Source organism: Triticum urartu, chromosome 1A (assembly GCF_056163025.1).
Source record: "Triticum urartu cultivar PI428250 chromosome 1A, HENAU_Tu73, whole genome shotgun sequence".
Classification (NCBI taxonomy): Eukaryota; Viridiplantae; Streptophyta; class Magnoliopsida; order Poales; family Poaceae; genus Triticum; species Triticum urartu.
This window is the reverse complement of record NC_141873.1, coordinates 20,441,422-20,459,770: the sequence shown is the minus strand read 5'-3', so window position 1 is coordinate 20,459,770 and position 18,349 is coordinate 20,441,422. Positions and strand designations below refer to the sequence as shown.

Genomic DNA, 18,349 nt, shown 5'->3' with positions numbered 1-18,349 from the left:
TAATCACTATCATGAAATTTGATTATTAAGCAAAGATAAGATGCTTTATATTAATGGATGAGCTTTATTGCACCTGCTTGTCCTGAAACTGCCACAACACATATCTAATCCACATTTGTTAGTGTATATGATGGACAATCCACATAGAAGTGTGGATCTTCGCAGGGACCAATTCAATTGACTGAATTGTTGAAGATGTATGTACTATTGCTTGCAGCGGCTGGATGGAGGAGACAAGTGGTGGAGCGGTTTTTCATTTACCACATCAAAGACGGCGAATCCCGGCGGCGTGGTGCAATGGGGATTCGGTGCCCGATGCGAGGAGATGGACTCGCGCAGGAGGAGGACGCTGTCTGGCGTGGCGTCGACGGCAGAGAGGCCTAGCAAGGTTGGTGCGTTAGTTTTTGCTCTGAAGATGAATTGGTGGAAGATGACGGCGACGGCACATGAGAGTGCGTCGGACCGGTGTATACCCCAAACCCAGTATGTGGCTTGGTTGGGGCCTCCGGCTTTAGATGTTAGGCATTTGTGCGATGTCTGTTTGGTATTAGACTCGGACTATCAGCACACCTTCATCAAGTGGATAGAAATAGCGACGGATGTTGCTAAGATGGTGGCTTCAGACTACCTGATGTACTACTTTGTAAGGTCTTTGTGAATAATTAATAAAATGGCTGCATGCATTGCTCAGATGCAGAGGCCGGGGGTAATCCCCCTTTTCTAAAAAAGCTATTGCTTGCACGGTACCTTTGTGACTCTTTATCATTCTTTACGTCAGATCAAACATCTAAGAAATTAATAGCTATGTGTTGGAATATCAGGTCAAGGAGTTCTATAAGATATTATGTTATATTGTGATTTAGTGCACCATATGGACCTTAAACATTTTGTTTAATACTGTAGTTAGACGGATATTAGCATATTGTTTCTCTTTTTCTTATCATGTCTTATTAAAACTGTGTAGATGAATATTTTCTATATAGATATTAACATCACTTGACATTTCCAAGTCACCTTTGTTTGACAATGTAAATCTTATGCTTTAGCAGTCTAGTTGTCTAGTTAGTTTTTGATTAGTTGATATAACGTATTAGATAGAAACTTCTTCGCAACTATTTGCAACCGAAATGAATATGGACATAATCATTAATATCAATTGGTATTGCTATGAGAATGATCAAAAATCAAAGATAATGTCTAAGAGAAACTGAAGTCCTTCCAATTATAACCTCGCATTTGTTTGTAGCCTCCCTCGGTGTAGCTTGTACACTCACATACATAAGGTATTATGATTTGAACACAAATAATTAGTAGTGGGCAATAACAATGTGAATTTCTAGGACCTTTTATAATGGTAAGTGTTTCCCTTTTATAATAGGTTGTAAACCTTCCTTTTCACCCATGCTGAGTGTCACAATTAATAATTCTACCCTCAAGCATGGCACAAATCTCGTAGTCTATTCTTGGAAAAAGGAAAATATATAAAAGATTTCTTCAAATAAAATAACATGATGCGTGCACCATATCCCTATTATTATCTTCTAGGGTACAAGTCTAATTTAGAGACAACATATGAAATACAATATAAAATTTAGTACATCTGCACTGAGAACAGAAAAACACATGGTCCAAGAGTCCAACAGACTACTAACTAAATTGGTAGTTGCTAAACAAAAGTCCAAAAGAAGAGATTATTTGCATGGTTACTGAAAATAAGGATTAAATATATTCAAGTAACCTAATAAGGCACCGTAGAATTATTTGACAGCTATTGAGAAGTAAAAATCTAAAATATTCAAATAAGCTATTAAGGCACAGGACTTTTTGACAGCTATTGAAAAGTAAGGATTAAGTTCCTTAAGTAAGCTATTAACAAGGCTATTTAACTATCCAGGCAGTAACCAAGTAGTAGGAGCTAACAGATTTCATTTCTAAGTAACTTTGTGTTAGCTATTTGGTCCTTATGCATGCACATAATATTGACGCAAGCAACACTATAAGGAGTGAACCGTACCGCTTAGTAAAAAATGCAAGTCAATAGTCTCTTTTTTAGAACCTACCAATCGAGCAGCTTCTACCATCAGGTTGCTTGCATAAACAAAATCCATGATTCAATGAGAAGCACCGGAGCAATACCGTGGGATAGAAAAGGTTAACTTACCTGAATCTAACTCGCCATGTGCAGGCCCTTCTATTATCTATTTTCCGGTGCGTTGACAATCCTTCTTTTATGTAGGGTCATACATTGGCAGAGAACAACAATTTATGGCCAGCATACATCCATCAGTTGAACATGCGAGATTATTGCTTGTGGTCTTGTCTACGGGTGATTGGTGACACTTGGAAATTTAGTTGATTCCAGTAGTGGAAATAGGGAAAACATATGTAAAGCCTCTGCTGTTGTTTGCTTAGTTCATGTAATTAATGCCCAACCCTGTGGTCGGGATTGCAAGATGACGCTGGAGAAACTCTCATCCACCGCTACAGAAGATTTAGAACTGCACTTTTTGCCAACTTTAGAGCCATGTGTGCAGCAGAAAGAAAGTGTCAGCTCTTATGCTTTAACTGAACAACATGATAAAAACAATATAATGTTTAATCTCCAGCACAACATGAAAACGAACCTCATTTCTGTGAACCTACGCTGGCACAACAGAAAGTCGAACACCCCACAACACGCCCGGCCGGGCACTCGAGCGCCTACGCTGCTACCAAAGTGCACACCGAGAACCGTCGTGTCAATCCAGGCTGCCACAAGCATATCCACGATACTCGACAACATCGAAGAGAAATGCTATGTCCGAAAGAGCAAACATATGCCGCTTCAATCCCATGAGGTTGGTAGACATATCTCGCCTGGCGCACCTTGCATGTGAAGGGTGCTTCTGCTGCTCTCACGGAGATGTCACACAAGCCGCCGCCAACCACCTCCACGAGCACTTAGTCCCTCCGATCGAGTCTAGCTCCAAGACGATGTCCTCAAGAGAAAACACGGCACCGAGCAAAGCCAATGGCATCGTCATCATACGACCCGGAAGACCGGATCTAGTGTTTCCCCCGAAGCATGTCGAGCAAGGGAAGGAGAGGACTGCAACATCGATGCCTCCAACAAGGGGACGGAGCCCGTAGGCGCCGCCATCGATGGCTCCGGCCGCAGCCGGAGTGCAGCTTTCGCCCTCAGTCTCACCCGCTCAAACCCGCGACCCAGCCAGCTCTTCCAGCAGACCACCTCCATGGCGCACGAGCACTGTTAGACATCTCACCCTCAGGCGCCCTTAGAAGGTTGCCGGACGGACACCCGTCAGATCTGCACCGGGGAGGCCCACACACGAGCAGATCCGTCCAGATCGGAGACGGCCCCTGCTCACCATGTCCAGGAGCTCAGTGCTCCTGCAACTCCCCCGCACACCACCGCACTACCCCATGCCCAGGAGCTCAGTGCTCCTGCAACTCCCCAGCACTGCCCTGGTGCGCAGTCCCGCGCCCCGCGGACAGCCCAACCCACCGGCGCGACCGCGGCACACCAGATCCACGGGTGCCTGCACGGCACGGGCCAGTGCGGAAACGGCGGCCCTCCACCGAGCATGAGCCGCTCGGCCTCCAGCGCATCAGGCCGCGTCGCCCAGCCACCAGCGCGTGCCGCGCTACGCCCGCGCCCGACCTCGCCAGGCTCCCGCGCTCCTCAGCCCAGATGAGCAGCCCCGCGCAGCTCGTGCTCCAGGCAAAAGGGAAGCAATGGCCCGCCGCTGCCAACGCCGCATGGGCTTTACCCGGCGGCGCTTGACGGCGGCGGGGGTAGGAGTTGCTGGCTGTGCGGGCTCCGGCGGCTAGGGTTTCGCGCCTGGGCCGCCCCGCGGGGGAGCAACACAGAACCTACCAATCGAGCAACTTCTACCATCAGGTTGCTTGCATAAACAAAATCCACGATTCAATGAGAAGCACCGGAGCAATACCGTGGGATGGAAAAGGTTAACTTACCTGAATCTAACTCGCCATGTGCAGGCCCTTCTATTATCTATTTTCCGGCGCGTTGACAATCCTTCTTTTATGTAGGGTCATACATGGGCAGAGAACAACAATTTATGGCCAGCATACATCCATTAGTTGAACATGCGAGATTATTGCTTGTGGTCTTGTCTACGGGTGATTGGTGACACTTGGAAATTTAGTTGATTCCTGTAGTGGAAATAGGGAAAACATATGTAAAGTCTCTGCTGTTGTTTGCTTAGTTCATGTAATTAACGCCCAACCCTGTTGTCGGGATTGCAAGATGACGCTGGAGAAACTGTCATCCAACGCTACAGAAGATTTAGAACTGCACTTTTTGCCAACTTTAGAGCATTACTAGTAGAACCCTTAAACCCTCACTAGCGTTTTAAGGGTCCAAAAATGATCTTTTTGTGCACTTTTAGGGATTGAAAAATAGGGGCAAAGATTAGAACCCTCAAACCCAACCCTTATAACGGAATATTCCCCATGAACGACGTTGTCGTTGCGCGTGGGAGGTCGACGGGGCGGCCGCCGGCGACGGGGGCGACTAGCAACGGCGGTCGCGGGCGTGGGCGCGGGAGTTGGGAGGATTTTTCCCTCCTGCGCGAGTATAACCGCGCCATATGAGGGTTGGGGTAGGTTTTGCTCCCCAACCCTTACTTTTGAGGATTGGGAGAGGGTTTGAGGGTTGGACCTTTACAAAATTTTGAGGGTTTGAGAGTTAAGGGGTTCTAGTCTACGGCTTTTTTTTATGAAAACTGTAAAAAAGCAGTTATTTTTAGGAGTTTGAGGGTTTGAGGGCTCTACTAGTAATGCTCTTAGAGCTATGTGTGCAGCAGAAAGAAAGCGTCAGCTCTTGTGCTTTAACTGAACAACAGGGTAAAAACAATATAATGTTTAATCTCTACAACATGAAAACAAACCTCATTTCTGTGAACCTTGACGAAGATCTCGGTAAATCCCCCTTGAAACAAATGAAATACTCCATGTTTGTTGAATCTGGGACATAGCGTACTTTGCTTGATATTCTTCATGATCCTACAACACATGACTTTTATGTTATTATTCCCTCTTTTAGAAATTGGTCATGAGTAGTTCAGATAACCGGACATCTGCAATACCAATTTTTCTTGATTGGATATATGGCATAGATCTAATTTTTGGCATATAAGAATAATGGGTTACTTGCCTGCACCATGTGTTCATGGGGATATGTGTGATGAGCGACCAACTCCAACAATATAGGGGAGGTGAAGAACAGCGCCATAAGTCTGCCCTTGTGGTTGGGGCATCCTTCTCACCTGCAACAGCCAAGGGTCACAACATGGTTGAGGCAGAGGAGATTCAATGGCTAGAGAGGAAGGGGACTTGGAGAGGCCGGTTGAATCTGTTTTGAGACCGGATTTTTGACTCCCAGGTGTCGGGACACCCCCTGCTCCTCCTGCCTCGTCAAGTCGTGAACTGATGCCTGCTCTGTGATCGTGTTGTAATTTGCAGTGCGCCAGCTGATGCACACCAGCCTTGCCACTGTACTGCATGCACAGGAATCCATCACATCACTGCGCACCTTTTCTTGACTTGTCTGGATGTGAGAAGCTTTATTCTCACGTGGCAAGCAACAAACTCTCTCTCTCTCTTAGCTGCATGCAACTCACTCTCTTCTGACCCTTGCATGCAACACATGTTAAACATCATTGTATGTCACAGTGTGTTATGAACCGTGCTAGTTAGGATATGTGGCGTGTGTGTTGTAGTTAGGTTAGGTTAGGTTGTTGTGATGAGATCTTGGTAATTAGCTTGGAGATCAATCCACACCTAACCTAATCCTAACCTCTTTGTAATATTGCCGTATATCTGGCTCTTATAAACACGCAGCGCGCCCCTGCCCAAGGCATGCGCTTCCAGCTTCTTTCACATAGTATACAGAGCCTAGTTCTTCCATCACATCTAGGTCATATGTCATCCTCCTCCTCCTCTCATGCCATGGCCATGCCCTCGCTTGCCTCCCTCGGCCACACCATCACAGAGAAACTCACCCACGACAACTTCCTGGTGTGGAAGGTCCAGGTTCTTCCGCACGTCAGGGCCGCGGCGATAATGGGCTACCTTGACGGCTCGATCAGGGAACCCACTGTTTTCATCGTCACCGAGAAGGAGACCAACGAGAAGGAGATCACCGAGGCGCCCAATCCAGAGCATGCGATCTGGGTCACCCAAGATCAACAGGTTCTCACCTTTTTGCTTGCGTCTCTGTCCCGTGAAGTTCTGATGCAGGTGTCCAATCACACCACGACCGCGGGCGTCTGGCAAGCCCTGGTCAAAAGCTTCTCCGCGCAGTCCAGGGCGCGTCAGATTCAGCTCCGGTCCGCGATCGGCAACGGCCGCAAGGGCGACCTCTCTGTTGCTACCTACTTCACGAAGATGAAGGGGCTAGCGGATGAGCTTGCTTCTGCAGGAAAGCCCCTCGATGAGGATGATATCGTCTCACACACTCGAGGGTCTCATGCATGAGCCCGACTGCAACGGGTTCGTCACTTCCATCTCCACACGCGCTGCCACCGATCGCCCGATCGGTCTCAGCGAACTCTTCTCGCTGCTTCTCTCCGCGGAGGCCTGGATCACCGCCTACACCGCTCACCACTCCACCAACCTCGCTGCGAACGGTGGTCATGGTGGCTACGGCGGCGGACGAGGTGGCCAGGGTGGTGGACGCGGTGGCTACGGCGGGGGCAACTACTCCGACAACTCGGGCAATGGCGGTGGTGGTGGTGCGTCGCGCCAACAGAGTGGCGACCGCGGTGACCGCGAGCGCTGCCAAATCTGCAAGGAGGAAGGCCACGGGGCGTGGCGCTGCAGGAAGCGGTCCGACAAAAGCTACAACAACAACAACAACAACAACAACGTTCGCAACCCCGCAGGCGGCGGCGGTGGCGGAGGACGCGGCGGTGGTGGGCGCGGTGGCGGCAGCGGTGGTGGTGGTGGTGGAAACCCCCGCTCGGCCAACTCTGCTCACTCCTACGGCGTAGATACCAACTGGTATCTCGACATTGGCACCACTGATCACGTTACCGGCGAGTTAGAGAAGCTAGCTGTCCGCGATCGCTACACCGGCACTGACCAAATCCACACAACGAGTGGGGAAGGTATGGACATAGCGCATATTGGTCATTCAGTATTATCTTCTCCCTCTGGTTCCTTACATCTAAACAACATTCTTCATGCGCCTAGTGCCGACCAGAGTCTTCTTTCTGCCTATAATCTTATGCGAGATAATGATGTGTTCACTGAACTTCACCCTGAATTCTTTCTTGTTAAGTATCAGGCTACCCGAAGAACAATTCTGCAAAACAAGAGTAGATGGGGCTTGTTCCCCGTGACCGGACGACAAAGTGCACCCCAACGTCAAGTTCTTGCTGCCATCAAACCGTCCACATCTCGGTGGCACAAGCGCCTAGGGCACCCCGCTCTCCCGGTAGTGCAAAAGATTCTTTGTGATTTCCACATTCCTGTTTCAAATAAACAAGACCATCTCCTAGTGTGTGATGCATGTCAGGAGCCATCAGTTACCTTATTCTCGTTCAACTAGCGAATCCACAGCTCCTTTAGAGCTTATTTTTTCAGATGTTTGCGGTCCTGGACCCGTCTCTGTAGGAAGACAGAAATATTATGTCAGTTTTATTGATGATTTTAGCAAGTTTAGTTGGATATATTTGCTCAAAAATAAATCTGATGTCTTTGAAAAATTTCGTCTTTTCCAAGCTCATGTTGAACATCTCTTTGATCGTAAGATCATTGCCATGCATATGCAAACCGATTGGGGTGGGGAATACCAACGGTTGAATTCCTTTTTTGAACGCATTGGCATCACACACCATGTTTCTTCTCCACCTGCTCATCAACAGAACGTCTCCGCAGAGCGGAAACATCGACACATCGTGGAAGTTGGTCTCTCCTTACTTGCTCATGCTTTTATGCCCCTCAAGTTTTGGGACGAAGCGTTTCTCACTGCGGTCTATCTTATTAATCATATTCCCAGTCGAATCATCAAGAACCAAACTCATCTAGAACGACTCTTTGGCACTAAGCCCAACTACTCCTTTCTCCGCATCTTTGGGTGTGCCGTTTGGCCAAACTTGCGCCCGTTCAACAAGCACAAGCTTGAGTTTAGGTCCAAGTAATGCGCTTTCTTAGGGTACAGTACCCTCCATAAGGGCTACAAGTGTGTTGATATCTCCTCTGGTCGTGTATATGTCTCCCGTGATGTTATTTTTGATGAGTAAGTTTTTCCCTTCGCAAGCCTCCACTCCAACGCCAGTGCTCAACTTCGCAAAGAATTGCTCCTCCTGCCCTCTCACCTCTTGCCATCTCCTAACTTTGCTCAAGGGGGAGCTGATTTTGCTGCTGACAATATGTCCTTGTCCAATGCTAATGACCCAGCTGAAAGTGTGCAGGAAACAGGGCAGCCAAACATTGAAGATTTTGGTGAAAATTCGTATGATTTTATGCAGCAAACTGAGAACACTCCTGCAGCCACAGAAGATCCCCAGGCGGCCTCGGGATCGGCGGCTGCCGTGCCAGGCGAATCGGCCGCGGGATCTGCGTCCACAGCAGCGCCAGGCGAATCCTTGTCGGGATCCGCGCCAGCAGGCGGGTGGCCAGGTGGGCGCCCTGACGCGCTGTCGTCTGGTGGGCCAGCCGGGCGCACTCCGGCGGTGTCTCCGACCTGGGAGGGCGTGCGGTCTCCTGGCGGGTCGGCCAGGCGCGGCCCCGGTGGCCCCCATGAGGCGAGGCGAGTTGATTCTGGCGCGGCGCGGTCCTCCTCTCCACCCGAGGCCACTTCGAAACTGCCAAGTGGCAGTTCGTCACCGGCTGCCGCACCAGATCCCCCCGGGTCGCTGCAGGAGGGGGATTCGGGATCTTCTGATGTTGCCTCTGCTACGTCTGACTCTGTTGTTTCCTCTACACAAAATTGCCTACAAATACAGCAAGCTCGACCAGCTCCACCTCCTCCTGCCCGATCACATACTCGGTCACAAAGTGGTATTGCCATACCCAAGGTATATAACGATGGTTGTATTCGTTGGGGCTCTTTTTGTGCCACAGGTGAACCGAAGAATCTGCACGATGCTCTTGGTGATCCCAAGTGGAAGCAGGCCATGGATGAAGAATTTCCAGCCCTCATAGCAAACAAGACATGGCGCCTGGTAACACCGGTCAGAGGAAGAAACGTGATCGACTGCAAGTGGGTGTATAAGGTAAAACGCAAATGTGATGGCATGGTTGACAGGTGCAAGGCACGCCTTGCGGCCAAAGGCTTTAAGCAAAGGAACGGAATTGATTATGAGGATACCTTTAGCCCTATGGTGAAAGCTGCTACCATCAGATTGATTCTTTCAGTTGCAATATCTAGAAATTGGTGCATGCGACAACTAGATGTAAAGAACGCGTTTTTGCATAGTGTTCTGAAAGAAGAGGTGTTTATGAGGCAGCCTCCTGGGTATGAAAATTCAGCTTTACCACGACATGTTTGCAAGCTTGATAAAGCAATCTATGGTTTGAAACAAGCACCCAGAGCGTGGTATTATCGTCTGTACTCCAAGTTACAGTCTCTTGGTTTTGCTGCTTCCAAGGGAGATACCTCGTTATTCTTTTACCATAGGCATGGAGTGACCATTTTTATGCTTTATTTATGTTGATGATATTATTGTCACCAGTTCCTCCTCTAGAGCAGTTGAAGCCCTTCTTCAGGATCTGCGCATGGACTTTGCTCTCAAGGATTTGGGCGGCCTTCATTTCTTTCTTGGGGTCGAGGTAAAGCATGTGGCCACTGGAATTATTCTGTCTCAAGAAAAATATGTACAAGACATCCTTGAGCGAGTGGGCATGAAAGGTTGCAAACCCTCTCCTACTCCTTTGTCTTCTTCATAGAAGTTGTCTCTTCATGATGGGGAGATGCTTGTAGCCGAGGACTCCACCAGGTACAGAAGTGTGGTAGGAGCCTTGCTGTATTTGACTTTAACCAGGCCAGACATATGTTTTTTAGTCAACAAGGTTTGTCAGTTCCTCCATGCGCCTACTAGCGCTCATTGGACAGTGGTAAAAAGAATCCTTCGATACCTCCAGGCAACCAAGAGTCATGGTCTCAAACTTTTCAAGTCAGATTCCACACTTGTTAGTGCTTTTTCAGATGCAGATTGGGCAGGTTGTCCTTATGATCGACGATCCACTGGAGGTTTTGCGGTGTTCTTTGGTGGTAATCTAATTTCTTGGAGTGCACATAAGCAAGCAACTGGTCTAGGTCAAGTACAGAAGCTAAGTACAAGGCCTTAGCGAATGCCACTACTGAGGTAATTTGGGTGCAAAATTTGTTGACAGAGTTGGGTATTCGTCACTCACCTGCAGCCTCACTTTGGTGTGACAATCTTGGAGCTACTTATCTTTCTGCCAATCCTATCTTTCATGCTAGGACAAAGCACATTGAGGTTGATTATCATTTTGTTCCGACTGGTGATCAAGTAGTAGATGGCTTTACTAAACCACTATCACTGCGGCAACTGGAGGTCTTTCGACGCAATTTCAACTTAGATAGTTGTGATTGAGGGGGAGTGTTAAACATCATTTTATGTCACGATGTGCTATGAACCGTGCTCGTTAGGATATATGGCGTGTGTGTTGTAGTTAGGTTAGGTTAGGTTGTTGTGATGAGATCTTGGTAGTTAGCTTGGAGATCAATCCACACCTAACCTACCACTAACCTCTTTGTAATCTTGTCATATATCAGGCTCTTATAAACACGCAGCGCGCCCCTGCCCAAGGCATGCGCTTCCAGCTTCTTTCACAACACAGTAGTAGTATCTCTCGCTCTGCAATTTGCATGCTTACTTTTTTAATAACTCGGCATGGAGCAGACAACTCTCTCTCTCGCTTTTAACCTTGCATGCAACACACACTCTCTCCTACCATTTGCGTGCAACTCACACTCTCCTTTTACTGTGTTACAGGTGGGCCGCATGCAGAATCTATATGATGTCACTTCATCCATGACCGCACGACCTCCTGCCAGCCTAGTCCTGCCAAACCTAGTTCTGCATGCAAAAAAGCCTGCCTAATTACGCAGCTATTGCAAAGCGTCAGTAACTGGATAAAGGCTAGCACGAATCTTATTGTCACTGGACAGACAGATTGGAGGGTGCCGGGACACCCGGGTGCCATCACACCTTTTCTATATGTTTTAGATGGATTGTAGCGTGGAAGGTTTCGAAAACGGCGTTGTGCCGGACGAGCTCGCCTGCTCACGGTAAGTGCACCAATAGCACATGGACGCGCATGGTGTTGTATTTATGACGTCTGCAGATACTTTTCCACATACATAGTGTGAATAGTGTATGTACGCGAATGGGACCTGTCTCGTCGTTAACGGGCGTGACAGCGAGCCATGATTGACATAACGTGTTGTACCACCATCGCTGATGGCGTCTAACCACGAAAGTGTAGGTGTTTTGACTGCGGATGAACTGATTTCGTAAGTCTTAATATTCCAAGGTGCAGTCCAATCGCCACAAACCTTTGCTAATGCTCAGGCGACTGCACACTGGCAGCCCTTGCCTTGAAACCGACCCCATGTTGCTGGTGAATGGCTACAACATTTGACGCAGTTTCACTGGCCACCCTTACAATTTTTTCGAAAAAACCACACAAAATTCGCCTGAAAACTGACCCCCTGTTGCTGGTGAATGGCTGCAACGTTTGACACAGTTTCACAGGCCGCCCTTACAAATTTATTCGACAAACCCTCCGTCGCCCCGAGGGCGATCTCCGACCGCCGCTCCCAATCCAACACGTTCTTCTTGAAAGTGTCTGCACCACCAAGCATGGAAGATCAACCAGATTGAAAATCTACCATTTGAAGTATGTTTTTTTTTCCTTCAGAATGCAGGGATTGTTTTCTTTTCTTACCAAAGAGGTAGTGATCGAGCCTGGTGTTGCAGAGGTATTCACAGACGAGGAGGCTCCCGGGACCCTTGATGCTGCACCCGAGGAGCCTGACGAGGTTCTTTTGCTGCACCTGGATGACGAGCTTCACCTCGTTGAAGAACTGGTCGGTCCACTACCGTGTGTTGAGGTAGAGCCGCTTCACATTGATCTGAAACACAACCTATGATATCCAGCATATTATCAGGATCTCAAATTCAGATGAAGCAAGCATTTCAAGAAAGATGATCAATGAAATCGGTGTTGCATCTGTGCCAATGTGTGGTGTTCCAAATGGCATGGCAATGTACCATGTAAACTGAACCGTAGCCACCCTGGCCGAGCTCCTCTTACCCGAAGCAGAGCTGGGATGGCATGATGGTGCGGATGATCTCGCCTGAGCCATTCATGTCTACAGAGTTTCAGAAACTATCATCAGATCATAGTGCAATATCGACGTATGTGATTGTAATTTTATAGTTTGGCATACCATCGTGTAGGTCGTCTCTCCTGGGCCTCATTCGTGTCCAGATTAATACTATGCCGATGACTGCCATGGCGAGGGGATGGAGGCGAAGACGATGATGATTATGTGCCGTGCTGCCATGGATAATTCAGAAGAAGAAAGAAGATGTCATATTAGTGGTGTTTCATACAGATTTATTTTGCTGTTTCAGGATCTGAAACCTGAAATATCACTATGTGAATGTGTTGTTGCTGTCAGCGGAATTCAGACACGACAATGCACGACACTTGGACCGAGAATGTGTGCAGTACTCACTCAGCCGGTGTTGAGCCCACCCCTCGGCGGCGCCGGGAAGGCACCGCCGGACCACCCGGTCGTGCGCGCTCGTTGTGCAGGCCGCGCACGCGGTGGCGTTCAGCGACCTCCAACACTGCGCTGCTGCGTACACCCGCGCGCTGGTCGGCATCGCCGACCCGACGTAGTTGTACCCCCTCGCCCCGGGCACGGTCCCTGTGCTGTTGTGCACCAGCGCGGCGGCAGCGGCAGCGAACGCCGGTGTGGCCGGTGCGGCCCGTGCGGTGTCGTTTGAACAGAGGAACATGTCGCTGGTGACGGAGGCGATGGCGGCGAAGTTGCCAGCGCCGTAGCGGATGAAGCAGCCGTCGACATAGATGCGGCCGCCGTCGGCTGGGAGGCAGTGGAAAAGGATGATCCCACCGTTTTCCATGCCGTTTGCCTACGGCCCACGTTGGCACAGTGTCGTGACGCCGTCGCTATGTCCTGCACGGCGGTCTACACAAACTGTACAACCGTCGGGTATCCGTCAAAGCGTACGCATTAACTACCCCACGTGCGCGTCCTGGAATACTGCATCGTCCCATATCCCGCGATGAGTTGGACGACTGAAGATACCGTGAGCAGGCGTGATCGGGCACGCCAGTGAATTTTCGGGAAGGTTTCATGTTTTGATAACGTGGAAACTGTTGAGCGGAAACATGAGGAAGGAGGAGAAGTGACACAGCGATGGATTGGTGGCGTCTTGGACCTGCAAGGGAGACATTTTTTTCAGCTCATGACGAGTTTCTTTTCCAAAGTGCATGAAGAGTTCGGTAAGGACATGTGTACGTGGGATAAATGGTGTGCACTCCTCAGGTGCTTCATCTCACGCCTGTAAATCGATAGTAGGGAGATTGTACGGATGATTTGATTAGTTTTCTGAGGGTTAACATGAAGACTTGTTTGGTGCATTCAATTAGTAATTATAAGAAAGATAAGATTTTTAGAGGCGTTAGCTTTCCTTCACCTTAAAAAATTCCCCTGGCGGTGATGTCTAGGGTCCTCTTCTCCCCTGGCGGCGACGTCTAGGGTCTTAGGGTTTTGCTGGTACTTCTCGAGCAAAACTCGTGTGATCCTCCCTGGCTGGTTCGGACCTTGTTCCTGGCTGGGCGTAGGGAGTGGAATTTCGTGATGGCGAGATCTGGTTCCCAGTCATTGACAAACAGCGCCATGGCGGCGGGAGGAGTGTCGGGTGTGGAAGCCCTGATAAGGAAAACTAAATCTTCAGGAGAGGGAGGAGGATGATCTGAACTTTGACGAGGAGTTCCCAGACGAGGTTGATGAGGCGGAGTTCATGGTGATCGCTAGGGTTCACACAACTAGGCCCTTTAGTCGCGGTGCGTTCTATGACTCCATGCGGATGGCTTGGAGCCTAGCACAAGGAGCGACCTTCAGCGCCCTTGGAAGCAACTTGTTCGTGATCACTGTCAATTGCTTGGGTGACTGGAGAAAGGTCACCGAAGGTGGTCCATGGTTATTCCGGGATCAAGGTGTGCTGATTGAGAGGTATGATGGATTCACAAAGCAGGATGATGTCGTTCTCGACACACTGTCAGTGTGGATTCAGATTGTTGATCTCCCCCCCTTGTACCGGAAGGATCACATCATTAAGTCCCTGACCAAGAAAGTAGGGAAGGTGGAGAACGTGATGCTTAACCCTAGACGGGGAAATGGCATGATTGTGCGTGTTCGAGTGAAATTAGATGTTAATGAGCCTTTGATGCATTTCGTATCCATAACTAAAAATCAGAAGAAGGTCTATTTCTCAATACTTTATGAGAAAATTCCTGTTTTTTGCTATGTATGTGGGTACATGGGTCATACACACCTCGAATATTTTTTTTTCGATAAAGGGTGATTTTATTATCTCAGAATGTAGCATCAAGGAGATACAAAACATTATGAGTAACATCCGGCCTCTGTATAACTGAGATGCACACAGCCAAATCCAAAAGTCTGACAAAAAATATGAAATATAAACCGACATATCGGCAACAGTAAAGTCCTATAGACCGACACTATGCCTATGTCGAAGGTGGTGGTGGATCGATCCGGAGGTTATGCTGCCACCCATGTTGGGAAAAAAACCTCCGTAGCCACCTGCTCCAACCGCGTACACACCGCCTTGAACAGCGATTGGTGCTCCGATCGTTGTAGCATAGACCACGTATGAAGCGAGTGCGTACAACAGAAAATAACCTGCAGAGGAGAAGCATTTTTTCCATTAAAAAGCAAATCATTTCTACATAGCCAGAGCGACCAAATTAAGGCGTACACTCCCACCCTTATAAGCGCTTTAAACCTATTTGGAATACCGTCCAACCAGTGACCAAATATATTGACAACACTTGTGGGCGGATATAAATTTGACGCTATTTGGATGATTGACCACGTAGAACGTGCAAACTTGCATTGGAAAAAGAGGTGTTTGATTGTCTCGTCATGAGTACAAAAACAACACTTCTTACTCCCTGGCCAGTTGCCTCGTGCGAGGTTGTCTTTGGTCAACACAACTCCCTTACGAAGATACCACATGAAAATTTTCACTTTTAGTGGAATATTTGACTTCCAAATTTTCTTGTTATTACTCACTGGTACCTCAGAATGTGTGAGCACACGGTACATAGAGTCTACTGTAAAAGACCCTGATGTAGTAAGGTTCCAGCGAAACACATCCCGACCTTGTGTTAGGTTAATCAAATCCAACCGGGACAAAAGATTATGCCATGACATAAGTCTGGGCCAATCAAATCCGGCCTAAACGAAATGTTCGGCGGGGATGAACTGAGCACTTGCGCACTAGTGTTGTTCTTATCGCGAGCAATGTTATATAAGGCTGGATATTGCTCTCTGAGACTGGCATTGCCTAGCCAGATGTCTTCCCAGAATGGAATCTCCGACCCGTCTTTTATCGCGAAAGACCCAAAGCGAAAGAGATGTTTCTTTGCCGCCATTAGGCCAGCCCAGAAGTGCGAGTCACCAGGTTTCCAATATGCCTGGGACACTGCCTTTTGGCCTAGATACTTGTTGCGCAACATGGTTTGCCAAACACCATCCTCAGTAAGAAGTTTGAACAACCATTTACTGAGCAAGGCCTCATTCTTGACCTGTAGGTCATGAATTCCAAGGCCGCCTTGGTCTTTTGGCCTACAAACCATGCTCCATTTGGTCAACCAATATTTTTTTCTTTTCTCCATCTCCTTGCCAAAAAAATCTGGATCTAAAATAATCCAATCTTTGCAGGACCCCTTTTGGGAGTTGGAAGAAAGAAAGCATATAGAGAACCATATTTGTGAGAACGGAGTTAATCAAAACCAGCCGTCCTCCAACTGAGAGCAGCTTGCCTTTCCAACTGCTCAATCGTTTATCTAGACGCTCCTCTACATGCTTCCACTCCGCAATGGTGAGATGCCGATAGCGGATCGGTATTCCCAAATATTTAATCGGGAATTGGCCATGTGCGCAACCAAAGAGGTCAGCATAATCGGCAACCGCCTCAACGGCTTCTCCAAAGCAGAAAATTCACTTTTATGGAAGTTAATTTTGAGACCCGACATTTGCTCAAACGCTGAGAGCAAGAGTTTTAGGTTTCGAGCCTTGTCTAGGTCATGTTTCATAAAAACAATTGTGTCATCGGCGTATTGCAAAATAGAGAGGCCACCATCCACAAGATGTGGCACTACTCCTTCTATCTGGGCGTCCTGCTTAGCACGCTCAATCAGAATAGCCAACATGTCAGCAACAATGTTAAATAACATTGGAGACATGGAGTCACCCTGTCATAGTCCTTTTTTTGTCTTAAAGTAATGGCCTACATCATCATTGACTTTGATGGCCACACTACCTCCAGTTACAAAATTTTGGATCCACTGACGCCATTTATTAGAGAAACCTTTCATTCTTAGGGCTTGTTGGAGGAAAGACCATTTGACCTTGTCATAGGCTTTTTCAAAGTCAATTTTGAATACTACTCCACTCATATTTTTCCGGTGCATCTCGTGAAAAGTCTCATGCAAAATTACTATGCCATCGAGTATATTCCTTCCTTGCATGAATGCCGTTTGAGATGGCCGAACAACATGATCAGCTACCGAGTTTAACCTATTTGTGGCCACTTTGGTGAAAATCTTGAAGCTAACATTAAGGAGGCATATGGGTCTGAACTGTTGGATCCGTTCGGCCTCCTTAATCTTGGGCAACAAGACAATCTCGCCAAAATTAAGTCTAAATAGGTCTAGTTGGTCGGCATGAATACAATTGAACAAATCCAAAAGGTCGGTCTTGATGATATCCCAAAAATTCTGATAGAATTCTGCGGGGAAACCATCTGGCCCTGGAGCTTTGTTATGTTCCATTTGGAACACTGCCGCTCTCACCTCCTCTTCCGAGAATGGTGCCGTTAGGATATCATTTTCTTCTGCCGTGACTTGTGGAATATCATCCGTTCGGGTCTCGTCAAGGGTGAAGTTCCCTTCAACTGACGCTCCAAACAGAGATTTGTAGTACTTGGTGATATACTTCTTGAGCTCCTCATGTCCTTCGATCCGCCCCTCATCTTGTTGGAGATTGTAAATACATTTTTTCCTATGCCGCCCATTGGCGATCAATTGGAAGTATTTTGTATTACTATCACCTATCAAGATGAAGTCAGCTTTGGATCTCTGGTAGTATTTGATCTCCTCTTCTCACAAATGACGTGCAACCTTCTCGTTAGATTGATTTTTCAGCTCAATCTCTTGTTGAGATAAGGTGCGCGTCTCTGCAATTTTGTCGAGGTCGTCAATAATGGCAGAGAGTCTTTGTTTTTCTTTTTTATATATCCCGTTGATGTGTTTCGCCCATCTAGTGAGGTGTTTCCTCATGGCCCTTATTTTAAAGTTCCATCTCTGAATAGGCGTACGACCAACAGCGGGCTTCTCCCAAACATTCTTGATTATGTCTACAAATCCATCTCGATGCAGCCATCCCAATTCAAATTTGAAAGAGCGACGGACGTTTGGCTTCGTAGAGTTAGAATCCAGAATTATGGGTGCATGATCCGATAACGCCTCGATACGCTCTAGGGCTCGCACGGTTACCAGAGGAAATTTTAGTTCCCATTCGGTGTCCATGAGTACCCTATCAAGTTTCTCGTATGTCGACACAGATCGGTTATTAGCCCTGGTGAACTGCCGCCCCGACATACTGGCCTCCCGAAGATTCAAACTGTCTATCACAGCATTGAATATGAAAGGCCAATGAGTGTCGAAGCGGTCATTATTTTTCTCTTGCTAGTACCTAAGGATATTAAAGTCCCCTCCAATAAGCATTGGATATGGGTTATCCTTAGCCAGGTTCACCAATTCACGAAGGAAGGCCGATTTATGCTCATCTTGGGCAGCCCCATAGACTGCGACCAGGCTCCATGTAAAATTATCAGCTCTGTTTCGTAAGTGAAATTTCATATGAAATTCACCAGTCGAAAAAGCCAACAAGTCCATGGTGGTGGTCTGTATCCCAAGAAGGATTCCTCCAGACCTTCCACGAGCTGGCAGGCTATGCCACGTGTAGTCGAGACCACCTGATAGGTGATCAAGGACATGCGGG

The 18,349-nt window shown here is 47.8% G+C and overlaps 1 protein-coding gene across 1 annotated transcript; it reads right to left on the bottom strand.

Annotated features, from left to right (window-relative positions):
- Positions 1 to 11,019: 11,019 nt before the first annotated feature.
- On the bottom strand, positions 11,020 to 13,154 carry LOC147988542 (cysteine-rich receptor-like protein kinase 42). The gene is made up of 6 exons (XM_087535093.1): positions 12,739 to 13,154; positions 12,316 to 12,373; positions 11,947 to 12,097; positions 11,708 to 11,847; positions 11,555 to 11,627; positions 11,020 to 11,075 (listed from the first exon to the last, which is right to left on the bottom strand). The coding sequence occupies exons 1-6, from the start codon at positions 13,152 to 13,154 to the stop codon at positions 11,020 to 11,022; spliced, it is 894 nt and encodes a 297-aa protein (XP_087391219.1).
- Between the last annotated feature and the right edge of the window lie 5,195 nt (positions 13,155 to 18,349).

Coding starts and splice junctions, on each gene's coding strand:
- LOC147988542 (XM_087535093.1), bottom strand. CDS start 13,154: ATGGAAAACGGTGGGATCATCCTTTTCCACTGCCTCCCAGCCGACGGC. Junction 11,848..11,946: donor GCTCGATCACTACCTCTTTG/GTAAGAAAAGAA, acceptor TTGGTGGTGCAG/ACACTTTCAAGAAGAACGTG. Junction 11,076..11,554: donor TCGCCTGAGCATTAGCAAAG/GTTTGTGGCGAT, acceptor TTTTGCATGCAG/AACTAGGTTTGGCAGGACTA.